General features: G+C 42.7%; 6 protein-coding genes across 6 annotated transcripts; 2 read left to right on the top strand and 4 right to left on the bottom strand.

The window, feature by feature from the left end:
- LOC8079602 (6,7-dimethyl-8-ribityllumazine synthase, chloroplastic) lies at positions 444–5,743 on the bottom strand. Its single transcript, XM_002447190.2, has 9 exons — positions 5,543–5,743; positions 4,522–4,705; positions 4,316–4,437; positions 4,030–4,125; positions 3,173–3,268; positions 2,439–2,517; positions 1,451–1,497; positions 819–878; positions 444–737 (listed from the first exon to the last, which is right to left on the bottom strand). The coding sequence occupies exons 2-9, from the start codon at positions 4,628–4,630 to the stop codon at positions 699–701; spliced, it is 648 nt and encodes a 215-aa protein (XP_002447235.1). The 5' UTR covers positions 4,631–4,705; positions 5,543–5,743; the 3' UTR covers positions 444–698.
- LOC8068498 (peptidyl-tRNA hydrolase 2, mitochondrial) lies at positions 5,781–8,902 on the top strand. Its single transcript, XM_002448619.2, has 7 exons — positions 5,781–6,289; positions 6,401–6,459; positions 7,638–7,697; positions 7,802–7,871; positions 8,269–8,338; positions 8,431–8,457; positions 8,538–8,902. Exons 1-7 carry the CDS (start codon positions 5,888–5,890, stop codon positions 8,585–8,587), a joined length of 738 nt encoding a protein of 245 aa, XP_002448664.1. The 5' UTR covers positions 5,781–5,887; the 3' UTR covers positions 8,588–8,902.
- On the bottom strand, positions 9,328–11,318 carry LOC8068497 (endonuclease 2). The gene is made up of 7 exons (XM_002447189.2): positions 10,998–11,318; positions 10,740–10,911; positions 10,571–10,663; positions 10,225–10,463; positions 9,996–10,063; positions 9,813–9,886; positions 9,328–9,698 (listed from the first exon to the last, which is right to left on the bottom strand). Exons 1-7 carry the CDS (start codon positions 11,115–11,117, stop codon positions 9,571–9,573), a joined length of 894 nt encoding a protein of 297 aa, XP_002447234.1. The 5' UTR covers positions 11,118–11,318; the 3' UTR covers positions 9,328–9,570.
- LOC8079601 (endonuclease 2) lies at positions 13,609–16,378 on the bottom strand. The gene is made up of 8 exons (XM_002447188.2): positions 16,111–16,378; positions 15,815–15,986; positions 14,972–15,064; positions 14,730–14,869; positions 14,505–14,597; positions 14,324–14,391; positions 14,155–14,225; positions 13,609–14,004 (listed from the first exon to the last, which is right to left on the bottom strand). Exons 1-8 carry the CDS (start codon positions 16,219–16,221, stop codon positions 13,880–13,882), a joined length of 873 nt encoding a protein of 290 aa, XP_002447233.1. The 5' UTR covers positions 16,222–16,378; the 3' UTR covers positions 13,609–13,879.
- LOC8068496 (golgin candidate 2) lies at positions 20,105–24,402 on the top strand. Its single transcript, XM_021464018.1, has 10 exons — positions 20,105–20,257; positions 20,363–20,923; positions 21,361–21,471; positions 21,548–21,607; positions 22,092–22,149; positions 22,358–22,413; positions 22,569–22,661; positions 23,151–23,276; positions 23,667–23,714; positions 23,819–24,402. The coding sequence occupies exons 1-10, from the start codon at positions 20,204–20,206 to the stop codon at positions 24,164–24,166; spliced, it is 1,515 nt and encodes a 504-aa protein (XP_021319693.1). The 5' UTR covers positions 20,105–20,203; the 3' UTR covers positions 24,167–24,402.
- Positions 24,561–26,050, bottom strand: LOC8068495. Its single transcript, XM_002447187.2, has one exon. It carries the CDS (start codon positions 26,048–26,050, stop codon positions 24,683–24,685), a length of 1,368 nt encoding a protein of 455 aa, XP_002447232.1. The 3' UTR covers positions 24,561–24,682.

The raw sequence follows: 26,594 nt of genomic DNA, 5'->3' as shown, positions 1-26,594 counted from the left end.
TGTACAGTGTGATTGTATTATCTTTCCTCCACTTTTGAATGTTACAGCAACATTATGGTAAAAACTACTCAAATTAGTTGAATAGTACTTGTTCAAATTTGAATTGAGCCTCTTAGTTCAACATGAATCGAGCTATAATAGTATTATCTCTATTGCCTACCCTGTTTCTGAGTTAAAATAGTTCACTGACTACATTCTTATGCAGATATAAACTTTCCATGTGTGTGTCAGTTACAAATATCTTCCCAAAATTGGAAGACCAGGATAATATCTCAAGCTGTATCCATTCAGTTTATTACGGTTTTCCCAATTCAGAGAAAAGAATATGGCTCATGTCAAATCTAAAAGGTTATGCTGCTCAGTTATCACGGGTGAACCCCCCCCCCCCCCCACCCCAACAAAAAAAGGCAGACCTCATTCCAAAACTCTCATGCTCTCATCCATAATACAAACACTAGTGCAACTTTATTCTTGATCGTATTTCACTATTGGTGACAATTATTCATGGTGTCAGGTTTACAAACATGTCTCATGAGCTTTTCAAATTTCATAGAAAGAAAGCAAAGCAACCAATCAGCACCGGACCAACAGATTTGGAAATAATTATTCCAGCCGCAGCGCAAAAGCTCTATTAGCCAAAACTCTTGATAGGAAGAAATGCTGTCGCCTTGTGTATAGAGATCAGAACACACACAGTGTCAGCCTAAGTGATGCCGGAACAGAGAGGCCATCTCAATCTGCAGGGAACTTGAGCTTGTCAAGTGATAATACATCTATGTTTATTTGAAATTAAGATTGCCGACGGAAGGTTTACTTACGGCAGTAAGAGCAGTTTCAGCACCCTTGTTTCCAGCCTTGCCACCAGCACGGTTTAGCGCCTGCAATATTCGATTTAGCATTCTCAGCAGGATTTTGATAAGGAGCAAAACAGCGCGCATGTTTTGAAAAGTAGTTCAACAAAAAAGGGTAACACTATTGACATGGAACTTTCTCATCAGAAGGGAACACTTGACTGAGCTTTGCTAATGTGGCCAATCTGGAATAAAGATGTCACTACTTTTACAGGTCAAGGAAATGAATAGCGCCTGTAGCATGCACAAATAGTGTGCTCCTTAAATTAAGTTAGCATATGGCTTCGGAACTTGAACAAAAGCATTTTGGTCAGTAACGAAAACTTGACACTTGGCTGTTTACAGGTTACTACTGGTCAGAAATTTTAAAACTAAAAACATTCAAAAAGACAAAAAATGAACGTAACAGAGCTCAAACAGCAACCAATTTTTCAAAACAAAACTTTGAACAGGGCGCTCAGGAACTGATCAGTTTCTAAACATATGGGATGTGGTCCAGAAATCCAGTAACAATCGAGAAACTGCCCTGCTTTGGGTTACCAAACATGATCCGGTAGCATGTAACAATTGATAAAATGTACATAACCATGACAAATTACCTGGTCCATGTCTTCACAGGTTAGAACACCAAATACACAAGGAACACCTGCATCACCAATTAAAGCCAAAATAATCTGAATGCCTAATTATTAACTGAATTAACCACCATAAAGAAAAAACAAGCCGAGGCAGCACACTGCAAGGTTTCAGTGAATCTTGCTGTTATGGCCGACGTACAACAGATGGCTAGGTGGTGCCTAGGATAGATGGTGCCATGATTAATGGGCGGATAGCCCAGCCCAGTTATCTTTGTTAGCTCAGTTATCTTTGTATTTGCAATTTATATTAGTCCCAGATAGGTTATTTAGCAAAATAGGTGGAATAGAAGGGACATAAATATTTGTAAACTCTATTGATACAATTAAGCAAGAGCAATCATATTTGCTCAGCTTCCTTTAGGGAGCCAGGACACCCCAACCCTTACCCTAGCCGCCTCTCCTCTCTTCCTTCATCACGACCAGCCCCCACGGCGCCTGTCCACCGCGGTTGCGGGTACAGGCCACGACCTCCGATCCCTCACCCCTACAACCTCCGACGAATCCCCAGTAGGATCCAAAATCCTATCACTTGCTAAGTACTTTTATAGCAACCAACTATACCGCTATCTCATATAACCATATAACCAAACCCTTCCAGCCCTATACAAGTTGCTCACATTAACTCTTGTAGATTTCTAAAAGATGTACTTGCCTTGAGTCACTTGATATACAAAATTTTAGCCTACCCCAACTTGCTTGGGACTCTTTTTGTTGTTGTTGTTGTTGTTGTTATACTTATATATGCATATTCGCTGAGAAACAACAATTAAACATATAAAAAAGTTTCACTAGCTGATGGAATATGTTTAACAGCTCAATATTTCAACATGCTAGCCAGCCTTTTTAACACTCAAAAGCTAGAAGAAAAGGAATATACTTAGAACTATCCCAGATAAGAAAGGAACCTCTCTACAGCATGACACAAGGGAAAGAACTGAAAACAACATACCAGCAGATAATCCAGCATTGAGTACACCTGATGCAGCTGAGTTTGCAACAGCATCATAGTGGGTTGTGTCACCTCTAATCTGCAAACGGTTTTTTAGGAGCACCTCCAAAATTAAAACAAACCAGCTACGGCTAAATACTATCAATGAGCTCAAAGCATAGGTTCAATTTGATATTATCACACGACCATCATGATACGTGTGAATAAAAGGGCCAAATAATAATACAATTAGGTAGACAATATTTGATGCAACCATTCACAGAGGTTACAGTCTTCACATGGGCAGGACATGTTGAGAACGAGATGTCCCCAGAAGCCATGCACTATCAAAGATAGTTTCACAAGTACATATTGAAACAGTAAATAGCTTCTAGAGTTCCTTGTTTTTTCCCCTCAGTTCTAATTAACAGGTGGATGTAACATTTCATAGCTCAATGTAAAATTAAAGAAGGATCAGCTCCAAAAAATGTTCAGAGGGTAGTTTACAAAAGCACAGATCTACTAAACTTCTTTATAATTCCTCGTGCACAATTCATGGGGATGCATATAATCTAAAATGTGAGAGGATACATCAAAATTGTTACAGTATTAGGAAAATAATAGCCCTTAAAGGGTCAATATTCAATACTACTTACTCAACATGCAAAATGAACATCAAATGAAACGTAGAAAGCGATAAAAATTCAAATGTGTAATATGGAAACGATGTGAAACTAATCAAGTAATCAACTCACCACAGCTCCAATGCACAGAATTGCATCAAATTTTCCAGATTTGCCAAGCTTTTGTGCCGTTATAGGAACTTCAAAGCTTCCAGGAACACTAACAACCTAAAGAATAATTTGAATCCGAGTAAAATTGCGGTTTCTAAATGTTTCTGAAACATTTTAGAAGTGTATACAACTGTGTAGTTCATCACTGACGTTGTCTGAACTCTGAAGTCATGTTTGCAGATGAAGAGTAAAATTCTACATGGTGCAGTTTTCTGTGTGCCTTTTTGTAACAAAGAATTTTGTATGGTATAAGCTTTCCTATTTAAGTGCATATTACGCTACAGATTTTAAGACTATTTTGTTTAATAATTCTGTAATTCAAGGTATTTAACACTAGTGATTATCTAACATTAAACATACAATGATACATGGCATTCATCAAATTTACATAAGAATAATTCAGAAACAAAATCATGAAATGAACTAGCTATCTATCAGTCAAATTATCACAGTGGCAATAAACATTGATATTGGTAGTAAGGAAATAACTAAAGATATTTATTGGCTCTGACAAACTACATTGACTATTATTCCAGAACATTTATTATGCACAATTAAATAAACAAAGGACAAGGCTTTAAAAGTTTAAAACTCAACCCCATCAGGTACATTAGCCATCCAAAGATAGTTCTTTGTGTGGTTCATGGGTCCTTAACGAAAAAATCATCAGGAATGGAGCATAAGTATACAAGTATAAGACTGGCAGTTTTTCAAATTTGTGATAAAACAATAAGATCAACATTACTTGAAAGAAATTCCTTAACACATTAGTGTGACGCTGAACAACTTCAACCAAACAGAAGAGAGAAGATGCATACTGTTATATTTTCTGCTTTAACAGAGTATCGCTCGAAAGTTTCTAGAGCACCCTGCAGTAACAAATTTGTCACGACCTCGTTGAACCGTGCCACAACCTACAATTAAATAAGGAACCATACAGTCATTGGATTGTGCAATTCACTGGTAAAAGGTGTCAAAGTGCAGGAAAACGACTGTTTTTTCAAAGAAAAGCATATCAGTAGCCTATGGTTTTTGTTCACTAAGATCCCATCAATTATATAGGAAAGGAATAGGTGTTTCTCAATTAAGTAATGCTCAACTCACCACCCCAAACCTGAGCCCCTCGTTGTTGGTCAAAGATCCCATCAACTTCTGGTGCCCTGCGGCGGCGACCACGTCTGAGCGCCGCGACAATCCAGTGCATGAGGTCAGTGTGGCTGGCCATGCTGCACGAAGCAAAAACAAGAGGAAGAAATCAAGACAAGTAGGACATTGATGGTTAAGGAATTGAGGCAAGAATAGAAGCGTACGGCGAGAAGGGAACGAGATGGCGCCAGGTGCACGCCTCAGGGGCATGCTAGGCAGCCGCAGGCAGGGGGAGTTCGTAGCCACGGAGGATGTTGCAGGAGCAGTTGCCATCGCGGGTGTGTGGGTTCCGACGGCTACTCTACTGAACTACTGTGGTGCAGGTGGATGTCAGCGATGTTTCTGAGCCTGAGAAAAACAAGAAAGCCAGCAGCAGTCACATCTCACGGTGTGTTCCAGCCTTTCAGATTGCACATGAGGCACAAATTGACCAAAATACCAAAAAAAAAAGAACTTCAAAACTTAAGAATTCATTTGGAGCACAGGGATTTTGTTTTAGTCATATTGTATCAAATTATTTCCTAAAAAGCTCCTGCATTCCTAATAGGAATTCAGGTTTTGGTCGAGAGTTTCAGAAACATTGTGCTGTCAGTGTTGTTTTTGGATGTATGACACTGAAACGTTAAACCCATATTCTTGGATAATTTTCACCTTCTTGCAATTTAATTGCTCCAATGATCGATCACGGTGTAACTGAAGCCATATATCCTATAGACCCAGTTTAAGAAAATCTAATTGCAGTATTGTACACATTAGCCATTTCGAGGAAGATGATAAATTGCAAAACAGAATTCTTTGCTTTGGCTCAAGTTTTCACGAATGTTATGTGAAACCAAGACCTAAGCAGTAGACATATTGTCCAAATCAAAATGGACGCAGCACAAATGTGAGAATCTCCAACCAAATGCAAGCACATCATTTGCACTGGATCACTGGATGCACGCAGAGAGGAAAAAAAAACAGAGCTCGCTTTAGATGAAGTGACTACATTAGGTATATTGCGTTGTAATATACTCGTATAAGCCAGCGATCATTCTTAGCGCTGAATAACGAGGCAACAAGTACACTCGTGAGTCAACGATTAGAATCAGATCCGAATCCGAATACAAATAGCCAAATAGCTGAAGTTAGGGTCTGGGTGCTCGGTTTCGCACAGCAGCCAGGGACGAGAAGGGGCGGGCGTACCTGGTGGATGCTCGTCGCCGGCGAAGGGCCCGGCGAGGACCTGGGGGCGGCGGCGGTGGCGGTCGTCCTCGTCCAATCGTCGCCGAGCGAAAGAGCGCACGAGCGGACCGGGAGAAGAAAGGCGTTTTTTGAGTGGGGGGCTGTACCGAGCCGAGCCTGACCTTTCGCTGTCGGTTTTGACTCTTTTGAGCAAAATAGCCGCCCATAGCTGGCTGATTAAGTGGACCCGCAGGTCAGAGTCTCTTGTCCCCCTGACACACCAGTCCCAAAAACCCACGGTATCGTGAGACGCACAGACCCTATCACCCTAACTGCCGCCGCCGGTGACCGGCGACGGCGATCCCGATGGGCGCGTCGGCCTCCGTGTTCTCGCTCCCCACGGCCGCCGCGCTCCCCGCAGCCGCCACCGCCGTCGCCGGGGCCGCCGGCTGCTTCGCGCTGGGCTACCTTCTCGCCCTCACACGCCTCCCGCGCCACGCCGCCGCCCCAGGTTCTGGGGGCCCCTCCGATGACGATTCCGAGGATGACTCGGAAGAAGATGATGATGACGAAAACTCCGGCCGCAGCCGCGCCGCGAAGCGGGCGGGCGGCGGGCAGAAGAGGACCGGGCTCCGGCTGCTCTACTGGGCACGGAACGTGGTGACCAAGTCCGACTCGGCCAGGGAGACGGAGAGGTCCCAGTCTCAGGCCGCCGCCAGCCCCCTGGAGATCGAGAACCTTGCTGAGATAATAGAAGATTTCAAAATGGTACTGCAGATTTAGTTCAGACATCTAACAGTTTGGTGTGTTAGATTGTGTTTTGGGGCAGGGATGGAATGAAGCGATGCTCAGTTGTGTTTGTTGTTTCTTTGGTTCTAGGTGCTGGTCGTGAGGAATGATCTGAAGATGGGTAAAGGGAAGATTGCCGCACAATGCAGGTGAGACCTTCTTCGCTTCACTAAACCATGATTCAGGATGAGTATATACTGATAGAAATGAACATACCTCACTAGTTACTCTGAATGTTTGGCTATTTTGTATACCATGTCGTTTTTTTTAAAAAATTAAATTAATGGCTATGCCTTTGAAGCAAAGAATGCCTGTCTCATCTTTAGCACAGGAGATTTTAGGATCCATATCTGTTTAACAAGGTGATGTTAGGCTTATGATGTGCTTTGATGGACTTCAAATGAACGGAACACTGCATTAATAAATAATGACCAAACCTAAGAATTTGTACAGACACTGCTGTCATCAGTGCAGAAGTAAAAATTAGTACACCAAAAAATTGATCGTTTTTGTTTGATATGTGGTGCTAGTCCCTTTGTTCTTTCCATGCTGGCAGTTACTCATTGTTTTGAATTAAATTGTAGCATTATGTTCCTGCCGTTTGGTTTATTTAGGGTGTACTATAATCCACAGAAGTGCATAATATTGTCTAGATTTATTCATTCTACAAGGTCAGGAGATAGATGAAGAGATGGGGATTATTGAGTTGTATTCCTAGTCTCCTAGATAGGTTGGCTGACTCATGCAGGCCATATATGATTCTCAGATTCTATAGCTTGTTTGGCTGAAACATCACAGTGTTTGAGATAATAGCCATACCATCTGCCTCTCCTATCCAATTCAATTTTATCAACTATGTTTGGATGGCAAAATCAGTGCTACCTTTTATCTTGTTTGCTTCACATAGTAGGACTTACGGTGCTTCCAGAGTTTTTATGCCTTCCACAATACATGAATGAACCAATATAATTTTTTGTCAGCAATCTTTGGCAAGACAGCCATGCAACACCAGTTGCCATAGCAAATGTACTGTTAATATCTGTGATTTATTTATCAGTGTTGTCAACCATATTATCCTCGCGAAAGCTGTCTGCCTTTAACTAAGTCTTAGGACATATATGATGTTGCATTTACTTTGGCCATGAAACATGTAGACATTTTAGCTTTAATGAATTAAATTACCAGGCTAAGAAAATGATGCTGATCTTTGCCTCTAGCACTTCAGTTTTTCCTTCAGCAGTGAATGAGTTATCATACTTGCATACGTTTTTTTTTGAAATATCAGTATCGATTGAAATTTTGGCATCCCTTTTTTCTGTTTTTTTAGCCATGCAACTCTTGGGCTATTCAAAAAACTCCAACAGAGAGCTCCGAAATCACTAAGAAGGTATTATTTCAAAACAATAAGCTTCATCCAAATGTTCGACTTCATATTCCATTAAGAAAACATTTGCCAAATTTCCTTTGCTCTCTATTTTTCATCTTTTGCAGGTGGGAGCGGTGTGGGCAAGTTAAAGTGGTTGTGAAAGTAGAAAGCGAGGAGGATATGCTTGTTTTACAAGTAAATATTCTTCATTCTTGCATGTTGACTGTCTCGAATCTTCTTTTCTGAGATCCAAACATGATGAAATGACCTTGAACAGAAAATAATATTTCATTCTGGAAGAGTTCTGTAACGTGAATTGCAGCCTTCATTATCTAAAATGGGACATTTGATACTTGCATGGTGTAATCATTTATTGTCTTTTAGAGAAACCTTTTGCTCCAATTTTTTTTGAAGACAAAAAATAAAAACTTGCTGTGAATTCCCTGAAACATGACGAGGATTTGGCCGATTGCTTTTGTGGGAACTCCCCCACGCTTTTTGGTAAAAAGTAGAACTTGTCTTCTTTTTTTAAAAAAAAAACATGACACTTATGTTTCTTGCTGGCTTGTCTAAATTTACCTAATTGATGCAGGGGAGAGCAAAGTCTTTGAATCTGCCAACTCACATAACCATAGACGCTGGAAGAACACAGATTGCTCCAAGTGAGTTTTTCGAGTTTTGGATTGTAACATTCTCTTTCTTATTTTGGTTTTCTGTTGATTTGAATTTTTCCTTTTGTCTAAACTTTATGTAGATTCAAGGACAGTCATGGCTATTCTGGGTAAGTTGCATTGAACTCACATTCCCATGGTATTCAGTGTATTCTTGTTCTGTTGCTGATCCTACCGTTTCAATGGGCAGGGCCAGCTGATATGGTTGATGACGTTACTGGCGGTCTGAAGCTTTTGTAGAAAATCACCTTGTCAGCATCCTCAACTTGGGTCTTCATAGAGCAGTGCTGGAACTTTACAGCCCACAGTGATCTCCGCACTTTCACTGATGTATGGTAGAAGAATGAACCTCGGCCTTGTTGCTTGTCCCGATCTTCTTGTCCATGAATTTATTTGAAAGGAGGTTGCATTCATTTTCACTTGTATCGACTGTTATTTTTGGAGTTGTGATTTTAGCAGTTCCAGTTGGGTGTTAGAGAACTTAAATGTTGAGAATTATAGACCATCATTTCCTCTGTAACATAGATAAGAAAAGGTTTCACTGTTGTCCCTTTCCTTTTTTCTTTATTTTCTTTTTAACTCGCGGTCGTGGACACAATACTGAGTTGCTTTGCAGAAGTCATCTTGATTGCAGCTGTGCATCGGAAATCAGAGTTGCCAAGAATTCTGAGGAGAGAGTGTATCACGCACCACTGATGACTTTTTGCTAGAAGTGTCAGCTTGCTCAATCTGTTGCAAGCACTTGCGCTGAATCAACCAATGGAAGGACCTCAGGGTTCAGGAGCAGTCCCAGTGCTCCTGTTCAGGAAACGGATTACTGTGCCATGATCCAATATACATATATAATTTATTTAAGCTGAGGAGAGGGGGAAGTTTGGATATTGAGTTCAGCCAAGGTTCAGGGCGTGTTTGCTTCAAACCCTTATTTGCGGTGGGGTTTGTTCGGATGGATCAGCAGGACTGCAGGATAAATACACAAATTCGAACACGCTGCTGGTCGTGCATGCAAACGCCAAAGTACTTTCTGTCATGGCTTATCAGCTAAACGAACAATACACGTCACTTTTGTCTGGAATGAAGAAGATAAATAATCGGAAATCCTAGTCACACTTTCAGACAAGAGAATCTTATTCTGATTACGTCTAAAGTTACAGGCAAGCAAGAAACAACTCGTTCCATGCACTTCTTATTGTCAATAACTAATCCTGTCCTGTCCTGGTGGATCAACTGCTCTGCAGCCTGCTGCTGCTGCCGCTCTCACTGAAGATCCTGTTGAGGATTGCAGCGAGCCTGACCCCTCCTTGCGCTATTCTCTTCCGAACAACCGGCAGCGCAGAGAAGAAGTATTCATCTGCATATATTTGCAGCAGTTTGAACCGGATCAGGATGACATCACATCACATTTCTTCTATAATTAAGCTTACAAAACCATTTGATCCCAACTGGTGTTCAGTTCAGAGCCTACCTCCCAAGACAGAGCCTTGCTTGACGCCCGCGTACGCCACGTCACACGCCAGCTGTGCGCTCTCCATGGCGTACCTGCATTCATCAGAGCGGTTAATTAGCCTCTGAAGATCACAGTCAGTAGGTTCATCACTTCTACACAAAGCTTTGAGCGACTTGTTTGTTGCAGAGATCTCGAGCTCACTTGTCAGCACAAGTCTTGGTTTTACTAGTGCACATCTCCCACTGCTCCTCTTCATCGGACCAATTCTCCTGCAGGATGCACAGATATATAACAGCGGCTCAATCTCTAGCTAGTCCCCAGACGAACTAACATGGCGAAAACTGTAGTGATTCGAAGCAGGGTAGCTATGCATATGCATCGACCATCAGAGTGTGCCGTGGGTAGAGCTATCTAGCACTTGTACACTCACAGTGATGTTGAGCATGATGACATTGGTCATGATGCTGAGGTCGTTGCCGTAGTAGTCCTTCATGGCTTTGTCGACGATGTCCTGATCCCACACACGGTGGAGGTTGGTCATGGTTCTGTTGTACCAGCTGATGGCGATGGTGTTGCCGCCGTAGTCCTGCACGCTGCCGCAGTGGAGCGGCTGGTGGATGTCGCCCAGGAAGTGTGCCAGGAACATCAGGCTTACCGTCGGATCAACGCCTGGTCGGTGGTGGCAGTGATAGTGAGAGTGAGTGTAACAAGGATTACATAGGAGTATTACATTACAGAGTACAATAATGAGGGATCATCTGATGCATGCTTATTACTTGGAGCTGATGAGTTCATTAGCGCTGCAGTGTAGTTGTTAATTCCTCCGACCACGCACATGTCCTTCTCTCCTTTCATGTTGTGGCAGTCCCCTGCTCACAAACATTGTTCACTGCTAGTCTTGGATAGTTGGATGCCGGTGAGATCGAGGGTAGCTATATTGCTTACTGTCGTAGATGAACTGGCAGTCTCCCTGCGTGTCGGCGAAGTGCAGCTCACCGGACCACGGGTACTTGCGCCGCTCGTCGTCGGCCCACGAGCACGTCGCCGCGAGCTCTCCGCCGGCCCAGTCCGGCAGGAGCTTCGCCACCGCCGCCGACGCCTCGCTCGTCAGAAAGTTCTGCATGCAGTTTTCAGGACATCATCAGATAAATCAAATCTGGTCAGTTACCTCGGAGCGACGGTGGGAAGCCCTGCTTCAGTTACCTCGGCGATCTTGCACACCATGTAGTGGCCCTCCTTGCGCCATGCGTGGGCGGCGGTGGGAGCCCTCGCCACCACCGTGAAGAGGAAGAGGAGGACTTGAAGAAGGAGGAGCAGCCGCATTTTCGTAGCGTATTTGTCTTAGCAACTACAGAACCTCTCTGTCACACTCTTATCTTCAGTGTTGTAAGCTGTGTAGCCAATGCCACTGCCTTTATACACAGGCTAATCCATGCCAGCGGCGTTCTGAGTCCTCCTGTCCACGATGCCTTTTGTGTAAGAAAATAAGTATACTTCACGTGTGACTGTCGTGGCTTAGAGTTTGCACCAATTGACAAGCAATATACTAATGCATTATGTACCTAGAGGCTAGAGATATGCATATTTTGCTCTCAGCTTTTTGTTACTTTATTAAAAAAAAGAGTTTTGCTGACAGAGGCGTGTGTACTCCACGTGTGCAGCAAATTGCGGCGTCTCTATGTAGTCTGTACCCACAACCCACGCGGGGCACGCCTTTGTGAATTAGAGTATTGACTATTGAGAACTGCTCAACTGCCCAAGTGTTCCTTCCTTCTATAAAAAATCTACACAGATCTCAAAGCAAGAAATTGTTAAAAAAATTACACAGGTCTCAAAGAATTTTTATGGCCTCCAAACTACCAACACTACCATCACACGAAAATTTAACATAGAAACACCCTCTATATCTATTTATCTATTACCAAAACATGTCATTGTTTAAAAATAGCCTATTGTGTTGAAAATATAATTGAATCGTTGTTTTGAAATAAAATAAGATTTAAATTTGTAATTTTAATTGTCTTTTGAAGTCAACTTAACCGAAAAAATAAATCTAGTTCAGTACTAGAGTTTGAAAAATTAAAAATTGAAAAAATTGAAAAGATAAAACCCGATAACTTGAACTACGTAACTAAGGAAGGTGTGAGAAAAAAAATTTAGTTCAGTGTGAGAGCTTAACCTGATATCTGCCAATGACAAGTAACCTCAACGGAATCATTGGTATGTAATAAGGCTGGATATAAGCTCTAGGATTAGGGTCTTTTTGGTTTCTCTTGCTAAATTTTAGCTAACTGGGAGTTGTTGCGATTGCTCTGTCTCTGTCACTTTCAGCTGCAACCGATGCCATCCGCCGCGTTTTGATTTTTGATTCCTCCCATCCATGATGTCTTTTGTTCTGCCAACATATGTGGGCGTGTTGCAAATTGCGATTGCTTATTTTATTCAACTCCGCCTACTCGCAGCTGTAGCCACCAGAACTAAACACCGATGTGGATATAATATAGTAATATATTTATGATTTTGAGCATGCGTGACTGATTCGATCGGCTGTAGTGTCCCAACTTTAATTAAAGATAAAGTGGTACTATTTGCATCCGACGAGCAGGGAAGGAACAAGAAGAGATTCTGAATTCCGATCCTGGCCAAATTTATATAAATAAAATAATAATATTTATGATAAATATCATTAGATTTTTTATTTATGATAAGTATCATTAGATAAGTCTTGGAAATTATCAGCTCTTTGCCCATAAACGATGATTATGACTCTTGGACCTATATCTGGGGGAAACTCCTTTTTTTCTTCAAAGTCAGTCTATCAACATCTTATTGGTCATCCGGAGGTGGATCCAATTTTCAAATAGATTTGGAAGTCATCTTGTCAACCTAAACACAAGGTTTTCTTTTGGCTGTTGGTTCAGGTTGAACACGAGGAATCTGCTAAAAAGGAAAAATATGTAATCAGAATGTTGAAGAAACAATTGCACACCTCTTTCTTGAGTGCAGCGTTGCAAGAGATTCTGGAGCCTCATTAACTTAACAGTGATCAGCAGTCCTAATTGTGCTGATAGATTTCAGTCAGATCAATGCTCCCTTCTTTATGGAGATCATCATCATTATGTGTTGGTGCATTTGGAGATTAAGAAATGATTTCATCTTTAGAGGGATTCAAGTCAACTGTCTCAGAGGTTTAACGGCCTTCAAAGAAATCTTCAGACAACTCCTGTGGAGAGCAAAGAAGAAGTATTTCTCGGCAATTGAATTATGGCTAGATCACCTTGTGTAATTTTATTGATTTTCTTTGTTTCCTTTTTTGTTTCTTAAGCTTCTCTAGAAAGGTTTTTGGGTTGTAGTTTGAGTTAATCTCCTTGATTACATTGTTGTTTGGACCTTTTTCTTTTTAATGCATATCCAGTAGAGGCCCTAGGGTCTCTCCTGTTTCGCTCAAAAAAAAAGATAATATTTATGCCTTGCTTGACCAAATTTTTTCATCAGGAACAACTTGCCCTGACGAGGACCTGCAAATTTCTCTGGATAGACTGGATGTATGCATGTCACTCTCGACGAAATGGTTTGCAGCGACCGCATCAGTATGTTAGTACTAGTTGATACTGGGACTATGATGGAGATGAGCATCTTCATCAATTCATTTCCTACAGAAGGCATTGACTTTGAGCTATTCAGAACCAATTTGAATATTTTGATTTATGTGTTCGAGCTATTTAGAACCAATTTGTGGAAGCATCACCGATGGTAATAACAGGCATATTCGCACGAGTACATGGTTTGAACAGTATACGGATGAGTTGTTATCTTCTTCAAATATCTTTTATAACATTTCCGATTACGTCGATCTGAAAGATACACGAATATATGAATACAAATGTGATTGCATCATATATTGCACAGTAGTACAAGTGCTTCAGTTTTGTAATAATAATTCGTGAGCTACTCTGATACTGTAGTGGTTGTGTGTGATTACTCAAGTTACATTGTCAGACAAGATACTCTTATTCTAATTCAGATTGCAGACCATGCCATCCCCACTCCGCTCTTGTTTAACATCTACTGGATGGATGGATCAATCAACTGCTCTGAATCTGAAGCCTGCTCTTCCCACCAAATATCTTGTTTAGTATTGCGGCCAGCCGGACACCCCCTTGAGCAATCCTCTTCTGAACCACCGGCAGTGCAGCGAAGAAGTAGTCATCTGCATGCAGTTCAGTTCCAAGAGGATAGCATCACATTCGCATATCCATCAAAAACATCTAAAATAAAATCTAAGGGAAACTACAGTCGAATCATCAGATTCACAAAATCGATCCGTCTAGTCTATGTTGAGAATGAAGTGAGAACCTACCTTCTAAGGTGGATTCCTGCTCGACACCCTCGTACGCCGTGCATGCCAGCTTCGCGCTCTCTGCAGCGTACCTGCATTTGTTTTCAGGTAGCAGCACTTAGCATCTGAAGATTTAAGCTTACTTCTGAAGAATTGAAGAAAAATGGCTTCATGCAGATCATGAGCTTACTTTTCAGCGCAAGTCTTTGTCCGGCTACGGCACGTCTCCCACTGCTTCTCTTCGTTAGCCCACTCCTCCTGACCGAACGACGACAACACAGCTCAACTCAATCAACAATACTTGCGATCGAGTACTAAGCAAGGCAAAAGCAGCCTGAACCTGAACCTGAACCAGCTCTGTCTGTCCTTACCGTGATGTTCTGCTGGATGGCCTGTATCATGGTGCTCTGATCATTGTCGTAGAAGTCCTTCATGGCGGTCTCGATGACGTTCACATCCCATACCTGAAGAACCAGCAAGGGTTCGTTACAGTGGTAAACTCAGTCAGTGAGACGCATGCCATATATCCCAAGAATTATATATGAAGCAATGAATGAGCTGCTAATTTGGTTGTATTAGTAACTAGTTGAGTGTACCTTGTGAAGGTTGCTCTGCCTCCTGTACCAATGGACTTTGATGGTGTTGCCGCCGAGGTCGTCGGTGTGGCCGCAGTGGAGCGGCTGGTGGATGTCGCCGACGAAGTGCGCCAGGAACATCAGGCTCTCGCTCGGATCATCTGGTATGTAGCGATTCAGGCAATGGCCCAATGAGGTCATAGTCATATGCATGATGCATGGTAGGCATAGTCCATAGCTAGTGTGGCCGAATGAGTGCTTACATGGACTTGATGAGTCTTTGAGCGCCGCGGTGTAGTTGTTGATGGCTCCAACCACGCACATGTCCTTCTCTCCTTTGGTGTTGTGGCAGTCCCCTGCTCAAAAGCCGACCACTTCCATCAGTCCTCGTCTAACACATTGCAAGTTCCACACACTATGTTTCTTGCTTCCAACCATAAGATAGATAGATATATAGGCTCTGAACTTTTTGGCCAGTTTGTACTACTGGCACTAGGATTTCTTCACCTACCCTTTGGACTTGTTTTATGAAGTGATAAAATAAAAATAGCATCTGTAAAACGATACACGAGACCTGCATGCGTTCGTTACAACTTGCAACATTACATAGTGTGGTAGTAGTAATATCGTTTCTGCATCCAACCAATCAGCCTAACTTGTTGCAGGGACTTGGCTATGCTTGCATTGCTCTATGCGGTGTTGACGCAAGCCTAACTTCCTTGCCCAACCAAACAAGCAATAGGAGATGTATGCAGTATGCTACTCATCATGATACTAGGCTAGATATGTACTTCCCACATCCCCAACACCTCTGTCGAACTGTCGTCTGAACCTTGAATTCCAACGACCCAAGCAACGACCACTTGGCACACGCCGGTTGCTTCTCTACCCAGTAAACATGAGGCATGACAGCAACGTGCCCGCCAATGTCTTAGCTTTCTTTAAGCAAACTTCGCACTAATGGTCGACCACGACATGCATGGATATTGGATAATCAGGCAGCTAGCAAAGCTCGCTGTTCGCTGATGGAGAGACGAGACTCTTCTGAATTCTGACAAACGGCAAGATTTCATGGATATCAGGGATTCAGAGTCCGGGGTGCTTACGGGCGTAGTTGAACTCGCAGTCCCCCGGCGTGTCGGCGAAGTGCAGGGGGCTGGACCATTTGTACCGGAACCTCACCGTGTCCGCCCACGAGCACGCCTCCGCGAGGTCGCCGCCGGCCCACCCCGGCAGCAGCTCCTTCACCGCCGTCGAGGCCTCTTCCGTCAGAAAGCTCTGCATGATATATACATCAGTCCACAGTTACAAACTTACGAATCCATGCCAGCTAGCTTCCCCAACGGCCTTGCTTTGCTGTGTGCTTTTGTGTTAGACAGAATTCAAGCAGGTTTTCAGTTACCTCGGCGATCTTGCACACCATGTAGTGCCCCTCCTTGCCCCATGCGTCGGCCGCCGGAGCGCTCGCCGCCACCGCGACGAGGAGGACGTGAACAAGCAGGAGCACGCCCATCGTTCGCTTGCCCTTACGCGCGCTCTTGTGTGTTGCGATGGGACTCTCCTGTTCTCACCTCAACCACCTTGTTGGTCTTGTGATTGTACTGTGCTCTTCTCCCATATTTATACACCGGCTACCAGCTGATGTGATCCGTAATTCCGTGTGATTATATACTAAATTCCTTCTTCTCACCCATGATGCTTTAGTTATATAGGCACTTGAAAATTTCTCCGCATGGACTGCACGCATGTCACTGTCAAGGAAATTAATTATATGGCTTGCACCAAACGAGCATCAGTTCAGTATTCAGTATGTCAATCAATAGGATGATAGAGATAAGCATCTCTCATTTGCTTAAACTAAACTTCCTCCAACAGATGTGTGTACCTTCATGAGCTAGTCCAGTTGTCCACACGACGGGATCCCGGCCCAGGCCCCAACCACCGGCGTGGTTTCTGATCGCTGCACGAGTAGTGATCCAGTTGCAGGATCATTCAATTTCCATGTCGTTTTCGTCACAATGAGATAGAACAATCATTGACTACGAGGGTCATTCATGCATGCTCGCTCGCTCGCATCGTTTTTTATAAGTAATCTGACGAGTGATGGAGGCCAAACACGCACAGGGTGCACGTCAACTCCAGTGCCAGTCAATCAAATGTACTCAAATTCAGATTCGAGCCTTGTTTAGTTCACCCCGAAATCCAAAAAGTTTTCAAGATTCTCCGTCACATCGAATCTTGCGGCACATGTATGAAATATTAAATATAGACGAAAACAAAAATTAATTACACAGTTTGTCTGTAAATCGCTAGACGAATCTTTTGATCCTAGTTAGTTTATGATTGGACAATATTTGTTAAACAAAAACGAAAGTGCTACAGTAGCGAAATCCGAAATTTTTTCGGAACTAAACAAGGCCTCGGATAGGAAGAACACGTACTGGTACACTCAACGGTACGTACTACGTGGTATATGGTTGATGAGCCGGCCGGCGTACCGTATCCCCGTCTGTCTTGTAATAGTGAACGAGGTGTCAATTTGCAGTTTTGCACGCCATTTTCGTTTGGGCCTCTGGGATGCTCAGTTTGCGGTCTAGTTTAGTGGCGCAGATCTTTACTTGTGGCATGCAGGTCCTGCATTCCAACCCATCTCCTTGAAAAATTGTGCAAGGGTAAAATTCTCTAGAAATTATCCTGCATGTACCCTTTCTTGAGAATGTTATACCTAAACCATTTCAAGATTCCAATCCTTTGGCATAAAGAAAATTCCAATTCTTGTAGGCTGCAATCCTGCAAATCTGGTCATGTCCCTCTCCCTCCAATATAGCACAGCCAAGTTCTATAACTTTTCCTCACGTGCTTGAGCCCATCATGTTCCTCAACCACTTTGCTTCGGCTCACAAAGAAAAATATCCATTTCTCAGAAAAAAAAACAAAGAAAAATATCCATTCTATTTCTTTGAACTATCACCGTAGTTTGATTTTTATCCTCAAACTTTAAATTAAGCATTTTAGCCTCTGAACTTTAAAACTCATTCAAATTACCTCTTTACCCTGGTTTGGAGTTTAGCAACCTGGCAACGAAAACATGACCCACATTCTTGTGCACATGTTCCACGAACGTCTATGTTTTCATGTTTCCATGTTATAAAATGATCCCTAATTTCTCGTTCATGTTCCGAGAACGGGGAACATGACTGCTAAGGTTTGGAGTGGTTTCGAAAGTGTTTTTTTAAATCTTTCTTAGTTAAAAAATCAGTACTTGATAATTTTTAAACCACAAAAATTATATTTAAGCTTTAAAAATTTTAAAGATAGATTGTGATATGTTTCAAATAAAGCTCATGAAAATATCATAGATGCTTCAAAAATAAATTTAGCTCTAAGAAAATGGAAAATATCCCAAAAATATAGAAAATCGTTAAACACATTCTAATCGATGTACAAACATGTTTTAAAAACTTATTGCAAAAAAAAAATCAGTAGATACTTGATAAGATACATACATATAGTATATTCCCTCTTCTCACCCATGATGATTTAGGGACTTATAAATTTTGTCCACATGGACCGGATGCCTGTCACTTTCAAGGAAAATTAATTATATGGCTTGCACCAAACGAGCATCAGGCAGTATGTCAATCGCTAGGATAGAGATAAGCATCTTTCATTTGCTTAAAAGTGTGTCAGTTTTTCTCACGTGCAGTGCTTAACAAACGACGTGCTGTTCCTTCATGTCCAGGGTTGTCCACGCGAACTACGGCTCCGAGAGGTCCCAACCACCGGCGTGGTTTCTGATCGTTGCGCGAGTAGTGTGATCAAGTTAGTTTTTTTTCCCGATGAATTCGGGAGGGGTTTCCTCCTACTGTCTTTTATTAATCAAACAAAACAACAGAGCTTTACAAAGGGTGCCATGAAACAAAAAAGGTAATGAAAAAATAAGCAAAATTACCCATAGCCTTCTACCCATTGACTAATTTCTGGTTCATATAGCTTTACAGCGTCGAAGAGATGGTTGGATGCTCTTGAAAATAAGATCATTTCTGACAGACCAAATACTCCAGCACATCATGATTAAGATCTCCAAAGCAAATGGACAGTGAAGCAGAGCTCTGAACATAACAATTGTGTAAAATTGATCCACAAACTGAGCAACCAATAAACCCAAGCTTGCTCAACAAGTCTGTGCAAAGGGGCAGCTAAGAAACAAATGCGTGACAATTTCTTCAGTTGGTGATGTCGTAGCACAAAAAACACAATTGTAGTTTTCTAAGAACATATTCCTTCCTTCTTCTCAAGAGTTGTCTAGTGTTCAATATATCTCGAAGAAGAAGCCAAAAGAAAATCTTTGGCTTGTTCTGACAACTAGTCTTCCAAAATCATCTAAGGCCTTGTTTAGTTTTAAAAAAAAATTTGCAAAATTTCTCAGTTCCACGTCAAATCAAATCTTTAGACATATGCATGGAGTATTAAATATAGACGAAAATAAAAACTAATTACACAGTTTGGTCGAAATTGAGGAGACGAATCTTTTGAGCCTAGTTAGTTCATGATTGGACAATATTTGTCAAATACAAACGAAAGTGCTACTATTTCTATTTTGCAAAAAAATTTGAAACTAAACAAGGCCTAAACACTGGATGAACTTGCAGTGAGCCTGTAAGTTGCTTATAGAGGCCTTTTTAGGAGAGAAAACTGCAGAACCCCAGATATATGTCCCACTGATCTGGTTCAGCTTGTAAATGAAGATCATTTAGAACTAGAAGGAGAAATTGTAGGATCAAGTTCGATCTCGTTTTCATCACATTAATAGGATCAAGTTCGATCTCGTTTTCATCACATTAATAGAACGAAATTTTAGGAAGCATCGCTGATGCCTGATGGTACAAACAGGTGTACATATTCGCATGCTTGCATCGATTTATATATATATATATATATATATATATATATATATATATATATATATATATATATATATATATATATATATATATATATATATATATATATATATATATTTGGACATATTCTCTACCCAAAAAATTTTCATCCATCCTATCAAATCTTTGGATATATGTATGGAACATTAAATATAGATAAAAAAAATAAACTAATTACACATTTTGGTTGAAAACGCAAGACGAATCTTTTAAGACTAGTTAGTCCACATGTGCTAATGACAGATTAATTATGCTTATAGATTTGTCTTGCAGTTTTCAGACGAGCTATATAATTTGTTCTTTTATTAGTTTCTAAAAACCCCTCACGACATCCTTTTAACACATCTGATGTGACACAAAAAAATTTTCATCTTCAATTTAAACTAGAAAAAAAATGCTACCAGCTGACCAGCGGCGTCCCTACTATTAAAAAAAAATTGCTACCCCTGGGCAGCGGCGGTTGAGCGGGCCCATTACGTCAGTCATCGACCAACCAGCCGCGCGTCGTCACTCCAATCCCCACGCCCCCGCGGCGCCTCCGTTCGCCGCGCCATGGCGGGGTGGATCTCCTCCAAGCTCAAAGCAGCCGAGACCCTGCTCCACCAGGCAAGCCAGCGCTCACTTCGTCCCTCGCCGCGACGCCGCCCCATCCCTTCCTGATTCCTCTCCTCACTCCAGCTCTTCTGACTCTTCACTTCTCTTGCGTTTCAGATCGATCAGCAGGCGGCGGAATCCCTCGGCAAGTCCCCCTCCGCCTCCGACCTCGCCGCGCTGCACGCCACAACGTCTCGCTCCGCCGATGACCTCCTCGACGTTCCGCCCCCGCGCAGGCCCCCGCCGTCCGGCCCGCCGCCTTCCCTCGGCCTCCGTCTCGCAGCGAAGCGCCCCTCCCTGCCTTCACCAGGGCCCCGCCGCTCCGCGTCCGCGGCTGCGGTGCTCGCGTTGCAGGATCAGGCCGGTGGTGAGCCAACGGTGGGGGTGGTGTCCGAGGTGAAGCCAGAAGCAGATCGTGGGGATCGCGAGGACGGTAAGGGTGTCGCGTCCGAGAGCGGGAGCGATGAGGACTCCGATGGATCAGGGAGCGACGACTCGGAGGATTCCGAGGAGGAGAGGCGGAGGGAGGAGGAGAGGAGACGGCGGCGGGCTGAGCGGCTTGCGGCCATGGCTGCACGCGCTATTGCTGAGCGCGAAGAGGCTGTTGCGAGGCTCGAGGGGGAGAAGGCCGGGCTCGAGAAGCTGCTCGCCGAGCGTGAGAAGGAGCAGGCGCAGGAGGTGAGGCTGCTTCATGGCTATTTGTGTTGCTTAGCTCTTTTTTTGTGATTTGCGTCACCATTCAGTTAGTCTCACATTGTACTCCCTCCATTCCAAATTATAGGAAGTTTTTAGCTTGTATGCCTACCTATCTAGGTGCATAGGTAGCTATGAAAACCAAAATGGCCAATAATTTGTGATGGTGGGAGTATGTTTTTTGTTTGTTAATCTGCAAAATATATTCTGTTTAGATTGGAATTTTTTTTGGTGCAATACTGCATTTGAGCACAAAATCTTGCACATATTTCACTGGTTATGGAACTGTAAGTTGATCCCAAGTACCTATAAGGCAGAGTCAAGTATTCATATGCCAAAACATTTCTATACATAAGTATCCTGTTGAGATGGTTTCTAGAAAGTGGTGATTCCTTATCAGCTTTTTGTTCAACATGTTTCAGGCTTCAGAGTTGCAGACTAGTATGATCGAAACAATGGAAGCAGTGGAGATAGAGAAACAGAGACATCATAGCACTCGAATGGAAGCCCTTGCACGTTTGGCTAGACTTGAGGTATATCCCTGTCTACAAATTACTTCCACCCAACCTTCACAAGTCTTAGCAATGCTCTTAAAGAAGAATTTTGCAGGTTACGAACGGTGAGCTTGCAAAGTCACTTGCCAGGGAACAATGGAATCTGGAAGTTCAAGTATGTTTTCTTTTTCCTCCCTCTTTGTGTATTGTGTTTTTAGGCTTAAGGTAAGAAACAATGGAGAACCTACAGACTGCCCTGCTCTGAGTCAACAGCAGATGTAGAGGCAAACTATAGATGTGACTATGCATAGATAGTTGAACATATGACTTTTATTCCCTTCAAGTTTGGGGAACTCTGGCATTTTCGAGAGCCTGCACCTTAACATGTGGTCCAAAATGTTATGACTAGAGACTAGACAAAATTGATACATTCTGGCATTGAAATAATGGGTTAGTCTAGAGTGACCATGCCTTGAAATTTTGTACACAAATGTAATTAACTATATTTTGTTGTCTTTCTATTGCTGGAGTCCGATATTTTAACATAACAACTGCTAGCGATGAGTTGAATGCAATTCATACTTCATAGGTGTTCCACAAATTATAGTACAATGCTCTATCATTAAACTGAAAGCTTGTTATTCTTTATACTTGAATAGGTTGATCAAGTGGCGCAGCTTCGAGAGGAAGTTGAATTGAAGAAACTTGCTCAAGATAGTAAGTTGACCATGGCCTTCTTTTTGGGGCTTTCTGGCTTTAGAGTTTACTGTGTTTTTTAAGCAATCTTATTTCATTCTTAGGCCAATGGTATATTAATGACTTTGTTTCCTTCTTGAACTGATTTAAGTATGACATGTCATTCTTTTTGATCTCGACTAATAGCAGTTTTTTGGTATGTGACCTTTGCTATCATTCCATGAACAAGAATATAGAAGAAAGCTAGCAAAGATACAAAAGACAAGTGCCCCTCCGGTTGATGAAGTAAGCAATCAACTTACATTTGCCAGTTGCTTTTCATTCCACACAACTGATATAATGTTTCATTGAGCCTTTTTGAGTAGAACTATTGACTCCTAGAAAATATGTCTTTACCTTATGTCCTTATCTAATTGTAATATGAGTTAACTTTTGTCTAGATAGAATCTTTGAGAAGGTTCAAGCTGGAGGAAGAAATTATTGATGCAGAATACGCTCTGACATGTGACAAAATTGTGAGCTTGAAGGACAAGGTAGGTTCTCCTGTGTATGACTGACTGCCTGTATGTAGTAGTTAATTCTTATTTACGAATTATAGTCTTGATTCAATAATTCCTTTAATAACTATAAGCTCAATTGGATCTTATTAGTATTACTCTGGTAGTGGCTTATTGATCTCCCATATATCATAGTGTTTTGTTCATTGTACTGTGGTATAACATTAAATGGAGGCTCAGTTGTCTCACTGTTTTAAACCTTTTGTGCCATTTGACTTAGTTTATTGTCATCTAATACAGTACAACCTGGAAGCAAGGAACTAAAGGCATCCAACTAAACTCATACTCTAAAGAAAACTAATTATGCATGTGTTGTAATTTCTTGAATATTTCATACTTAGGTTGTGGTGCTGTTAGGCTGAGTGTTATTTGTGCTAGAGATTTGAGTATTTTACATTCTGTGTGCAGCTAATAGTTATGTTAACTAATTGTCTCAATTTGGTCCATGTTTTTTTTGTCAAATAGGCAAGGAAGATTGAAGAAAGCATTGAGCTGACTAGAAGAGACATGGTTCATCCTACAGAGGTGGAAATTGAGCTCAAGAAGAGGCTTGACCAACTAACTGATCGGTTGATTCAGAAACAAATGCAGGTTCATTCCTTATGTGGGCTCTTTCATCATATCACATCCTGTTTGTTTTCTGTTTTACAGCATATCTTGTGATTTTGTTACCTGTTTTTTTGTATCAGCATGGGTTTTACAGTAGAAAAAACATGGTTAGGTCATTGTATTGAGAACCCTTCCCTGTTTTCATTAGTACTATAAATGGAGTTAGGGAACTTAGAAAATCATCAATATTTGGAAAGAAAAACATCTCGATATGAATAATAAATAATGACCTAACACACACAAAAAAAGATGGTTACCCATCTGAGGATAAATGCTATTATTCGCATAGTGATATTGGCTCTTGGTATCTATTAGCTATGCTGGTACATGGCTATCATTCAAAGGCTCAAAATCAAATGTTTCTCTTTTTAGGTTGAGTCCCTATCTTCAGAGAAGGCAGCTCTGTTAATGAGAATCGAGGTATGTATGTATTTTAGTCATTTTATAAAATATTCTGACCGGAACTAGTAAAATACCTAAGTAAATGTGCATGCGACGAGAATAACATTGTCCATCATCTACAGGCAGTCACAAGGTTGCTCGACAATAGTGCCTCATCATCAGCTTCTTCAAGCTCATCAAGATTGGACATTGAAGCTGGTGCATGGCAACAATCACATTCACCAAAGCTTGGTGACAGGATACGGGTTGGACAGCAGCAACTGGGATCGGCAATCCGACAGCTTGATTCGATTTTCTCAGCCGGGCATATCTTCTTGAGGCGGAATCGGAAGGCCCAGGTTTGGGCCTTGGTGTACCTGGTATGCCTTCACTTTTGGGTACTGTACATACTAACATCACACCCAACAGTGTCGGAAACTCGTCCTGGTGCAACCTTTTCTTTGGAGACATTAAACAAGACTAGCACGTGATGGTTTTTTACTTTTTTCCGGGCATGTTCTGGTGCTATACAAAGTCTATTCTAGCTGTGTACTTGAGGCATCCTACCTTTTTTTTGTTGAGAAATATCATAGCATAGATTGCCTCGTGCATTTTGTTTTAATTGACACTTGTCCCTATCCCGCAATCAAAGTGTAACAGTGGCTGGTTGCATACATGAAGGAATTACTTTTGGAGAAGTGAAGTTCTATGTAGTCAATTACTCAAATGTTTGTCGTTCTGATATACAGACACTTGTCCTTCCAACTAAGGGTTTTGCCAAAAAGAGAAGAGCCTGAAATAACGGTTTCAAACATGAAGCTTGAATTGCTTCTGAATGTTTATTTTACACATTTGATCCAATCACGGAAAAGTTTACATAATTAAAAGGTTATTTGAAGACAAATTTACTACTTCCACATATCAATCCATTAGCAAAAGATCAATATTGTTATTGTTACATAACTAAAGATTCAAAGTTTCTTGCACTGCGAATGCCATTTATTTCACTACAATAGTAATGTCTGCCGCTCTTCTACACTGTGGGCACTTGTGCTCTTGGGTAACGCCGTAGTGGGCTGAAACCACATTGGTATTTGTAACGGGTCCCTCAGTGTTGGATAACAGAGGTGAGCATTCCAGTTGAATTCGAATTCGAAGTCATCTCCCAGCTTCAGATCAAAGATGCCAGCATCACAGTTCATCAAGTCCGCGACATAGACACAATCTGCCTGGAGAAAAGGATCTTTGGAGCCATCACGAGGCACGTCGATGTAGAAAGGGTAGTTGTTCCCCACGAAGAGGGCGCGATCGCCGCCGAGGTCCCCAACGCGCCGCCACGTGTCAGTGACGGCATTGAGCTCGTGGAGCAAAACGCGGCGTGGCCAGAAGCACCATTGGAAATCGAACACTATCCTCCACCAGCGCGTCTCCTTGATGTCCTTGGAGTCACCGAACAGGCAGATCAGTTGAAGGTCGCCGCCGCTCGACGTGGCCAGGTAGAATACGCGCTTGACATAGTAGTCGACGTCGATGTCGACGTCCGGTGGCGGCAAAATCTTGGGCTCCACGGTTGTATCGTCGTCCATGTCCCAAGAGCAGATTTTCCCAGATGTGGCCACAGCGAGCACCTTGCCCTTGTGCACAATGACGTCTGTGTACTTATCTCGAGAGTGTAATTCAGGAGGAGGGTTATTCAATGGCGTCCACCTCTCATCGTGAGCTGCGGTAAAAGCAACTAGACCCGTGTCGTCACCGGAGGAGGAGAAGAAGAGAGCGACGGCCAGGTAGCCGCTTGGGTGCGCCGGTGTTCGACACAGCGCGACCTTGTGGAAACGGTGTGTCGGCGTCCAAGACAAGGAATAGGAACCGACCTTTCGAAAACGGTGCAGTGTTTTCTCGAACGAGACACCAGGGCCACGATCGTGGACTTCCATCACCTGGATGTCTGGGATGGTTGCGAAGGATGGCAACCGGACGCGTGCGCCGGTGATGGGGTTGAGGAGCTCGACGTTGCACCTTAAATCTGTGGTCACTAGCCAGTCGTCCTTACCGCCGATCCAAGTCCGCTTCTTCAACCCCTCGGCCTCACCGTGGTAGGACTTGCCGGTGACCACGTCGTGGAGCCCAAAGGTGCCCGGCTCCACATCATACTCAATGTCGTAGCCTTCAGGGTCGAGGCTAGACGTGAGCAACGTCGGCGTGCCTGATGGCAGACGAGGGCAGTGAGTGTTGTTGGAAGCGGCGGCCCAGTCCGTGCAAACCGCCGGGAAGCGGATGACGCCGACAACGTCTAGGTGGTCCACGACCACGTTGCATAGATCCGGCGGCAAGTCGGCCCATGGGGCGGTGTCCGCGTCGTTGGAACCTGATGACATCGGTGATACGCCCGGAGACCACCTGCGAAACACAGTACGGTTAGTTGGAGATCAGATCACCTGCGAATCTTGGGGTTGTTACAATGATACAGTTGTGCTCAAGTCTGCGATTGTTTTTTTTTTTTTGGGTGGGGGGATGTTGTGCTGGAACATTATACCTCAACAAACTATTGTGATGGGGGAGTAGGTTACCTGTACCTAATAGCTTGTGCATTTTTCAATGGCTCCCTAGAATTTCACTGATAGCAGACAAATTGTGAGGAAAAAGAAAACAGCAAACCTGTTACCAGTTACTTCCCCGTGATTCACAATGGTTATTATATATCTAATTGACGCGCGCTTACATGTTATCAGGCCATTGGAATCTCAATGGAACACACATAAATCACAGTTGCAGAAAACAAGTCAGAAGGTCGGAGAAGCGCGTACCTTATGTGAGATGAAGACGCAGGGGCAGGGCCGTCGTTGGAGGGGGAGGGGATCCGTGAGCTGCTGTGGTGCACACGGACTCGATCAGGGCGTTGGTGTCGCAGGCACGATGCGT

This window comes from Sorghum bicolor, chromosome 6 (genome assembly GCF_000003195.3).
Source record: "Sorghum bicolor cultivar BTx623 chromosome 6, Sorghum_bicolor_NCBIv3, whole genome shotgun sequence".
NCBI lineage: Eukaryota > Viridiplantae > Streptophyta > Magnoliopsida > Poales > Poaceae > Sorghum > Sorghum bicolor.
The sequence above is the reverse complement of the archived record's forward strand: the minus strand, read 5'-3'. Positions and strand labels throughout refer to the sequence as shown.

Bases quoted from the DNA above. Each gene is read 5' to 3' on its own strand.
- LOC8079601 (XM_002447188.2), bottom strand. From the start codon at position 16,221: ATGGGCGTGCTCCTGCTTGTTCACGTCCTCCTCGTCGCGGTGGCGGCG. The intron at 15,065-15,814 runs GTAAGCACCCCG...GCTTTTGAGCAG, and splicing joins CTGCGAGTTCAACTACGCCC to GGGACTGCCACAACACCAAA. The intron at 14,870-14,971 runs GTAAGCACTCAT...GCTACATACCAG, and splicing joins CAAAGACTCATCAAGTCCAT to ATGATCCGAGCGAGAGCCTG.
- LOC8068495 (XM_002447187.2), bottom strand. From the start codon at position 26,050: ATGTCATCAGGTTCCAACGACGCGGACACCGCCCCATGGGCCGACTTG.
- LOC8068497 (XM_002447189.2), bottom strand. From the start codon at position 11,117: ATGCGGCTGCTCCTCCTTCTTCAAGTCCTCCTCTTCCTCTTCACGGTG. The intron at 10,912-10,997 runs GTAACTGAAGCA...AACTGCATGCAG, and splicing joins TGGTGTGCAAGATCGCCGAG to AACTTTCTGACGAGCGAGGC. The intron at 10,064-10,224 runs GTGAGTGTACAA...TGCATCCTGCAG, and splicing joins TCATCATGCTCAACATCACT to GAGAATTGGTCCGATGAAGA.
- LOC8068496 (XM_021464018.1), top strand. From the start codon at position 20,204: ATGGCGGGGTGGATCTCCTCCAAGCTCAAAGCAGCCGAGACCCTGCTC. The intron at 22,414-22,568 runs GTAAGCAATCAA...ACTTTTGTCTAG, and splicing joins GTGCCCCTCCGGTTGATGAA to ATAGAATCTTTGAGAAGGTT. The intron at 23,715-23,818 runs GTATGTATGTAT...CATCATCTACAG, and splicing joins CTCTGTTAATGAGAATCGAG to GCAGTCACAAGGTTGCTCGA.
- LOC8068498 (XM_002448619.2), top strand. From the start codon at position 5,888: ATGGGCGCGTCGGCCTCCGTGTTCTCGCTCCCCACGGCCGCCGCGCTC. The intron at 6,460-7,637 runs GTGAGACCTTCT...CTGTTTTTTTAG, and splicing joins AAGATTGCCGCACAATGCAG to CCATGCAACTCTTGGGCTAT. The intron at 8,458-8,537 runs GTAAGTTGCATT...TTCAATGGGCAG, and splicing joins GACAGTCATGGCTATTCTGG to GGCCAGCTGATATGGTTGAT.
- LOC8079602 (XM_002447190.2), bottom strand. From the start codon at position 4,630: ATGGCAACTGCTCCTGCAACATCCTCCGTGGCTACGAACTCCCCCTGC. The intron at 3,269-4,029 runs GTATGCATCTTC...ATTATTCTTTAG, and splicing joins TTAAAGCAGAAAATATAACA to GTTGTTAGTGTTCCTGGAAG. The intron at 738-818 runs GTAAGTAAACCT...AGTTCCCTGCAG, and splicing joins CTGAAACTGCTCTTACTGCC to ATTGAGATGGCCTCTCTGTT.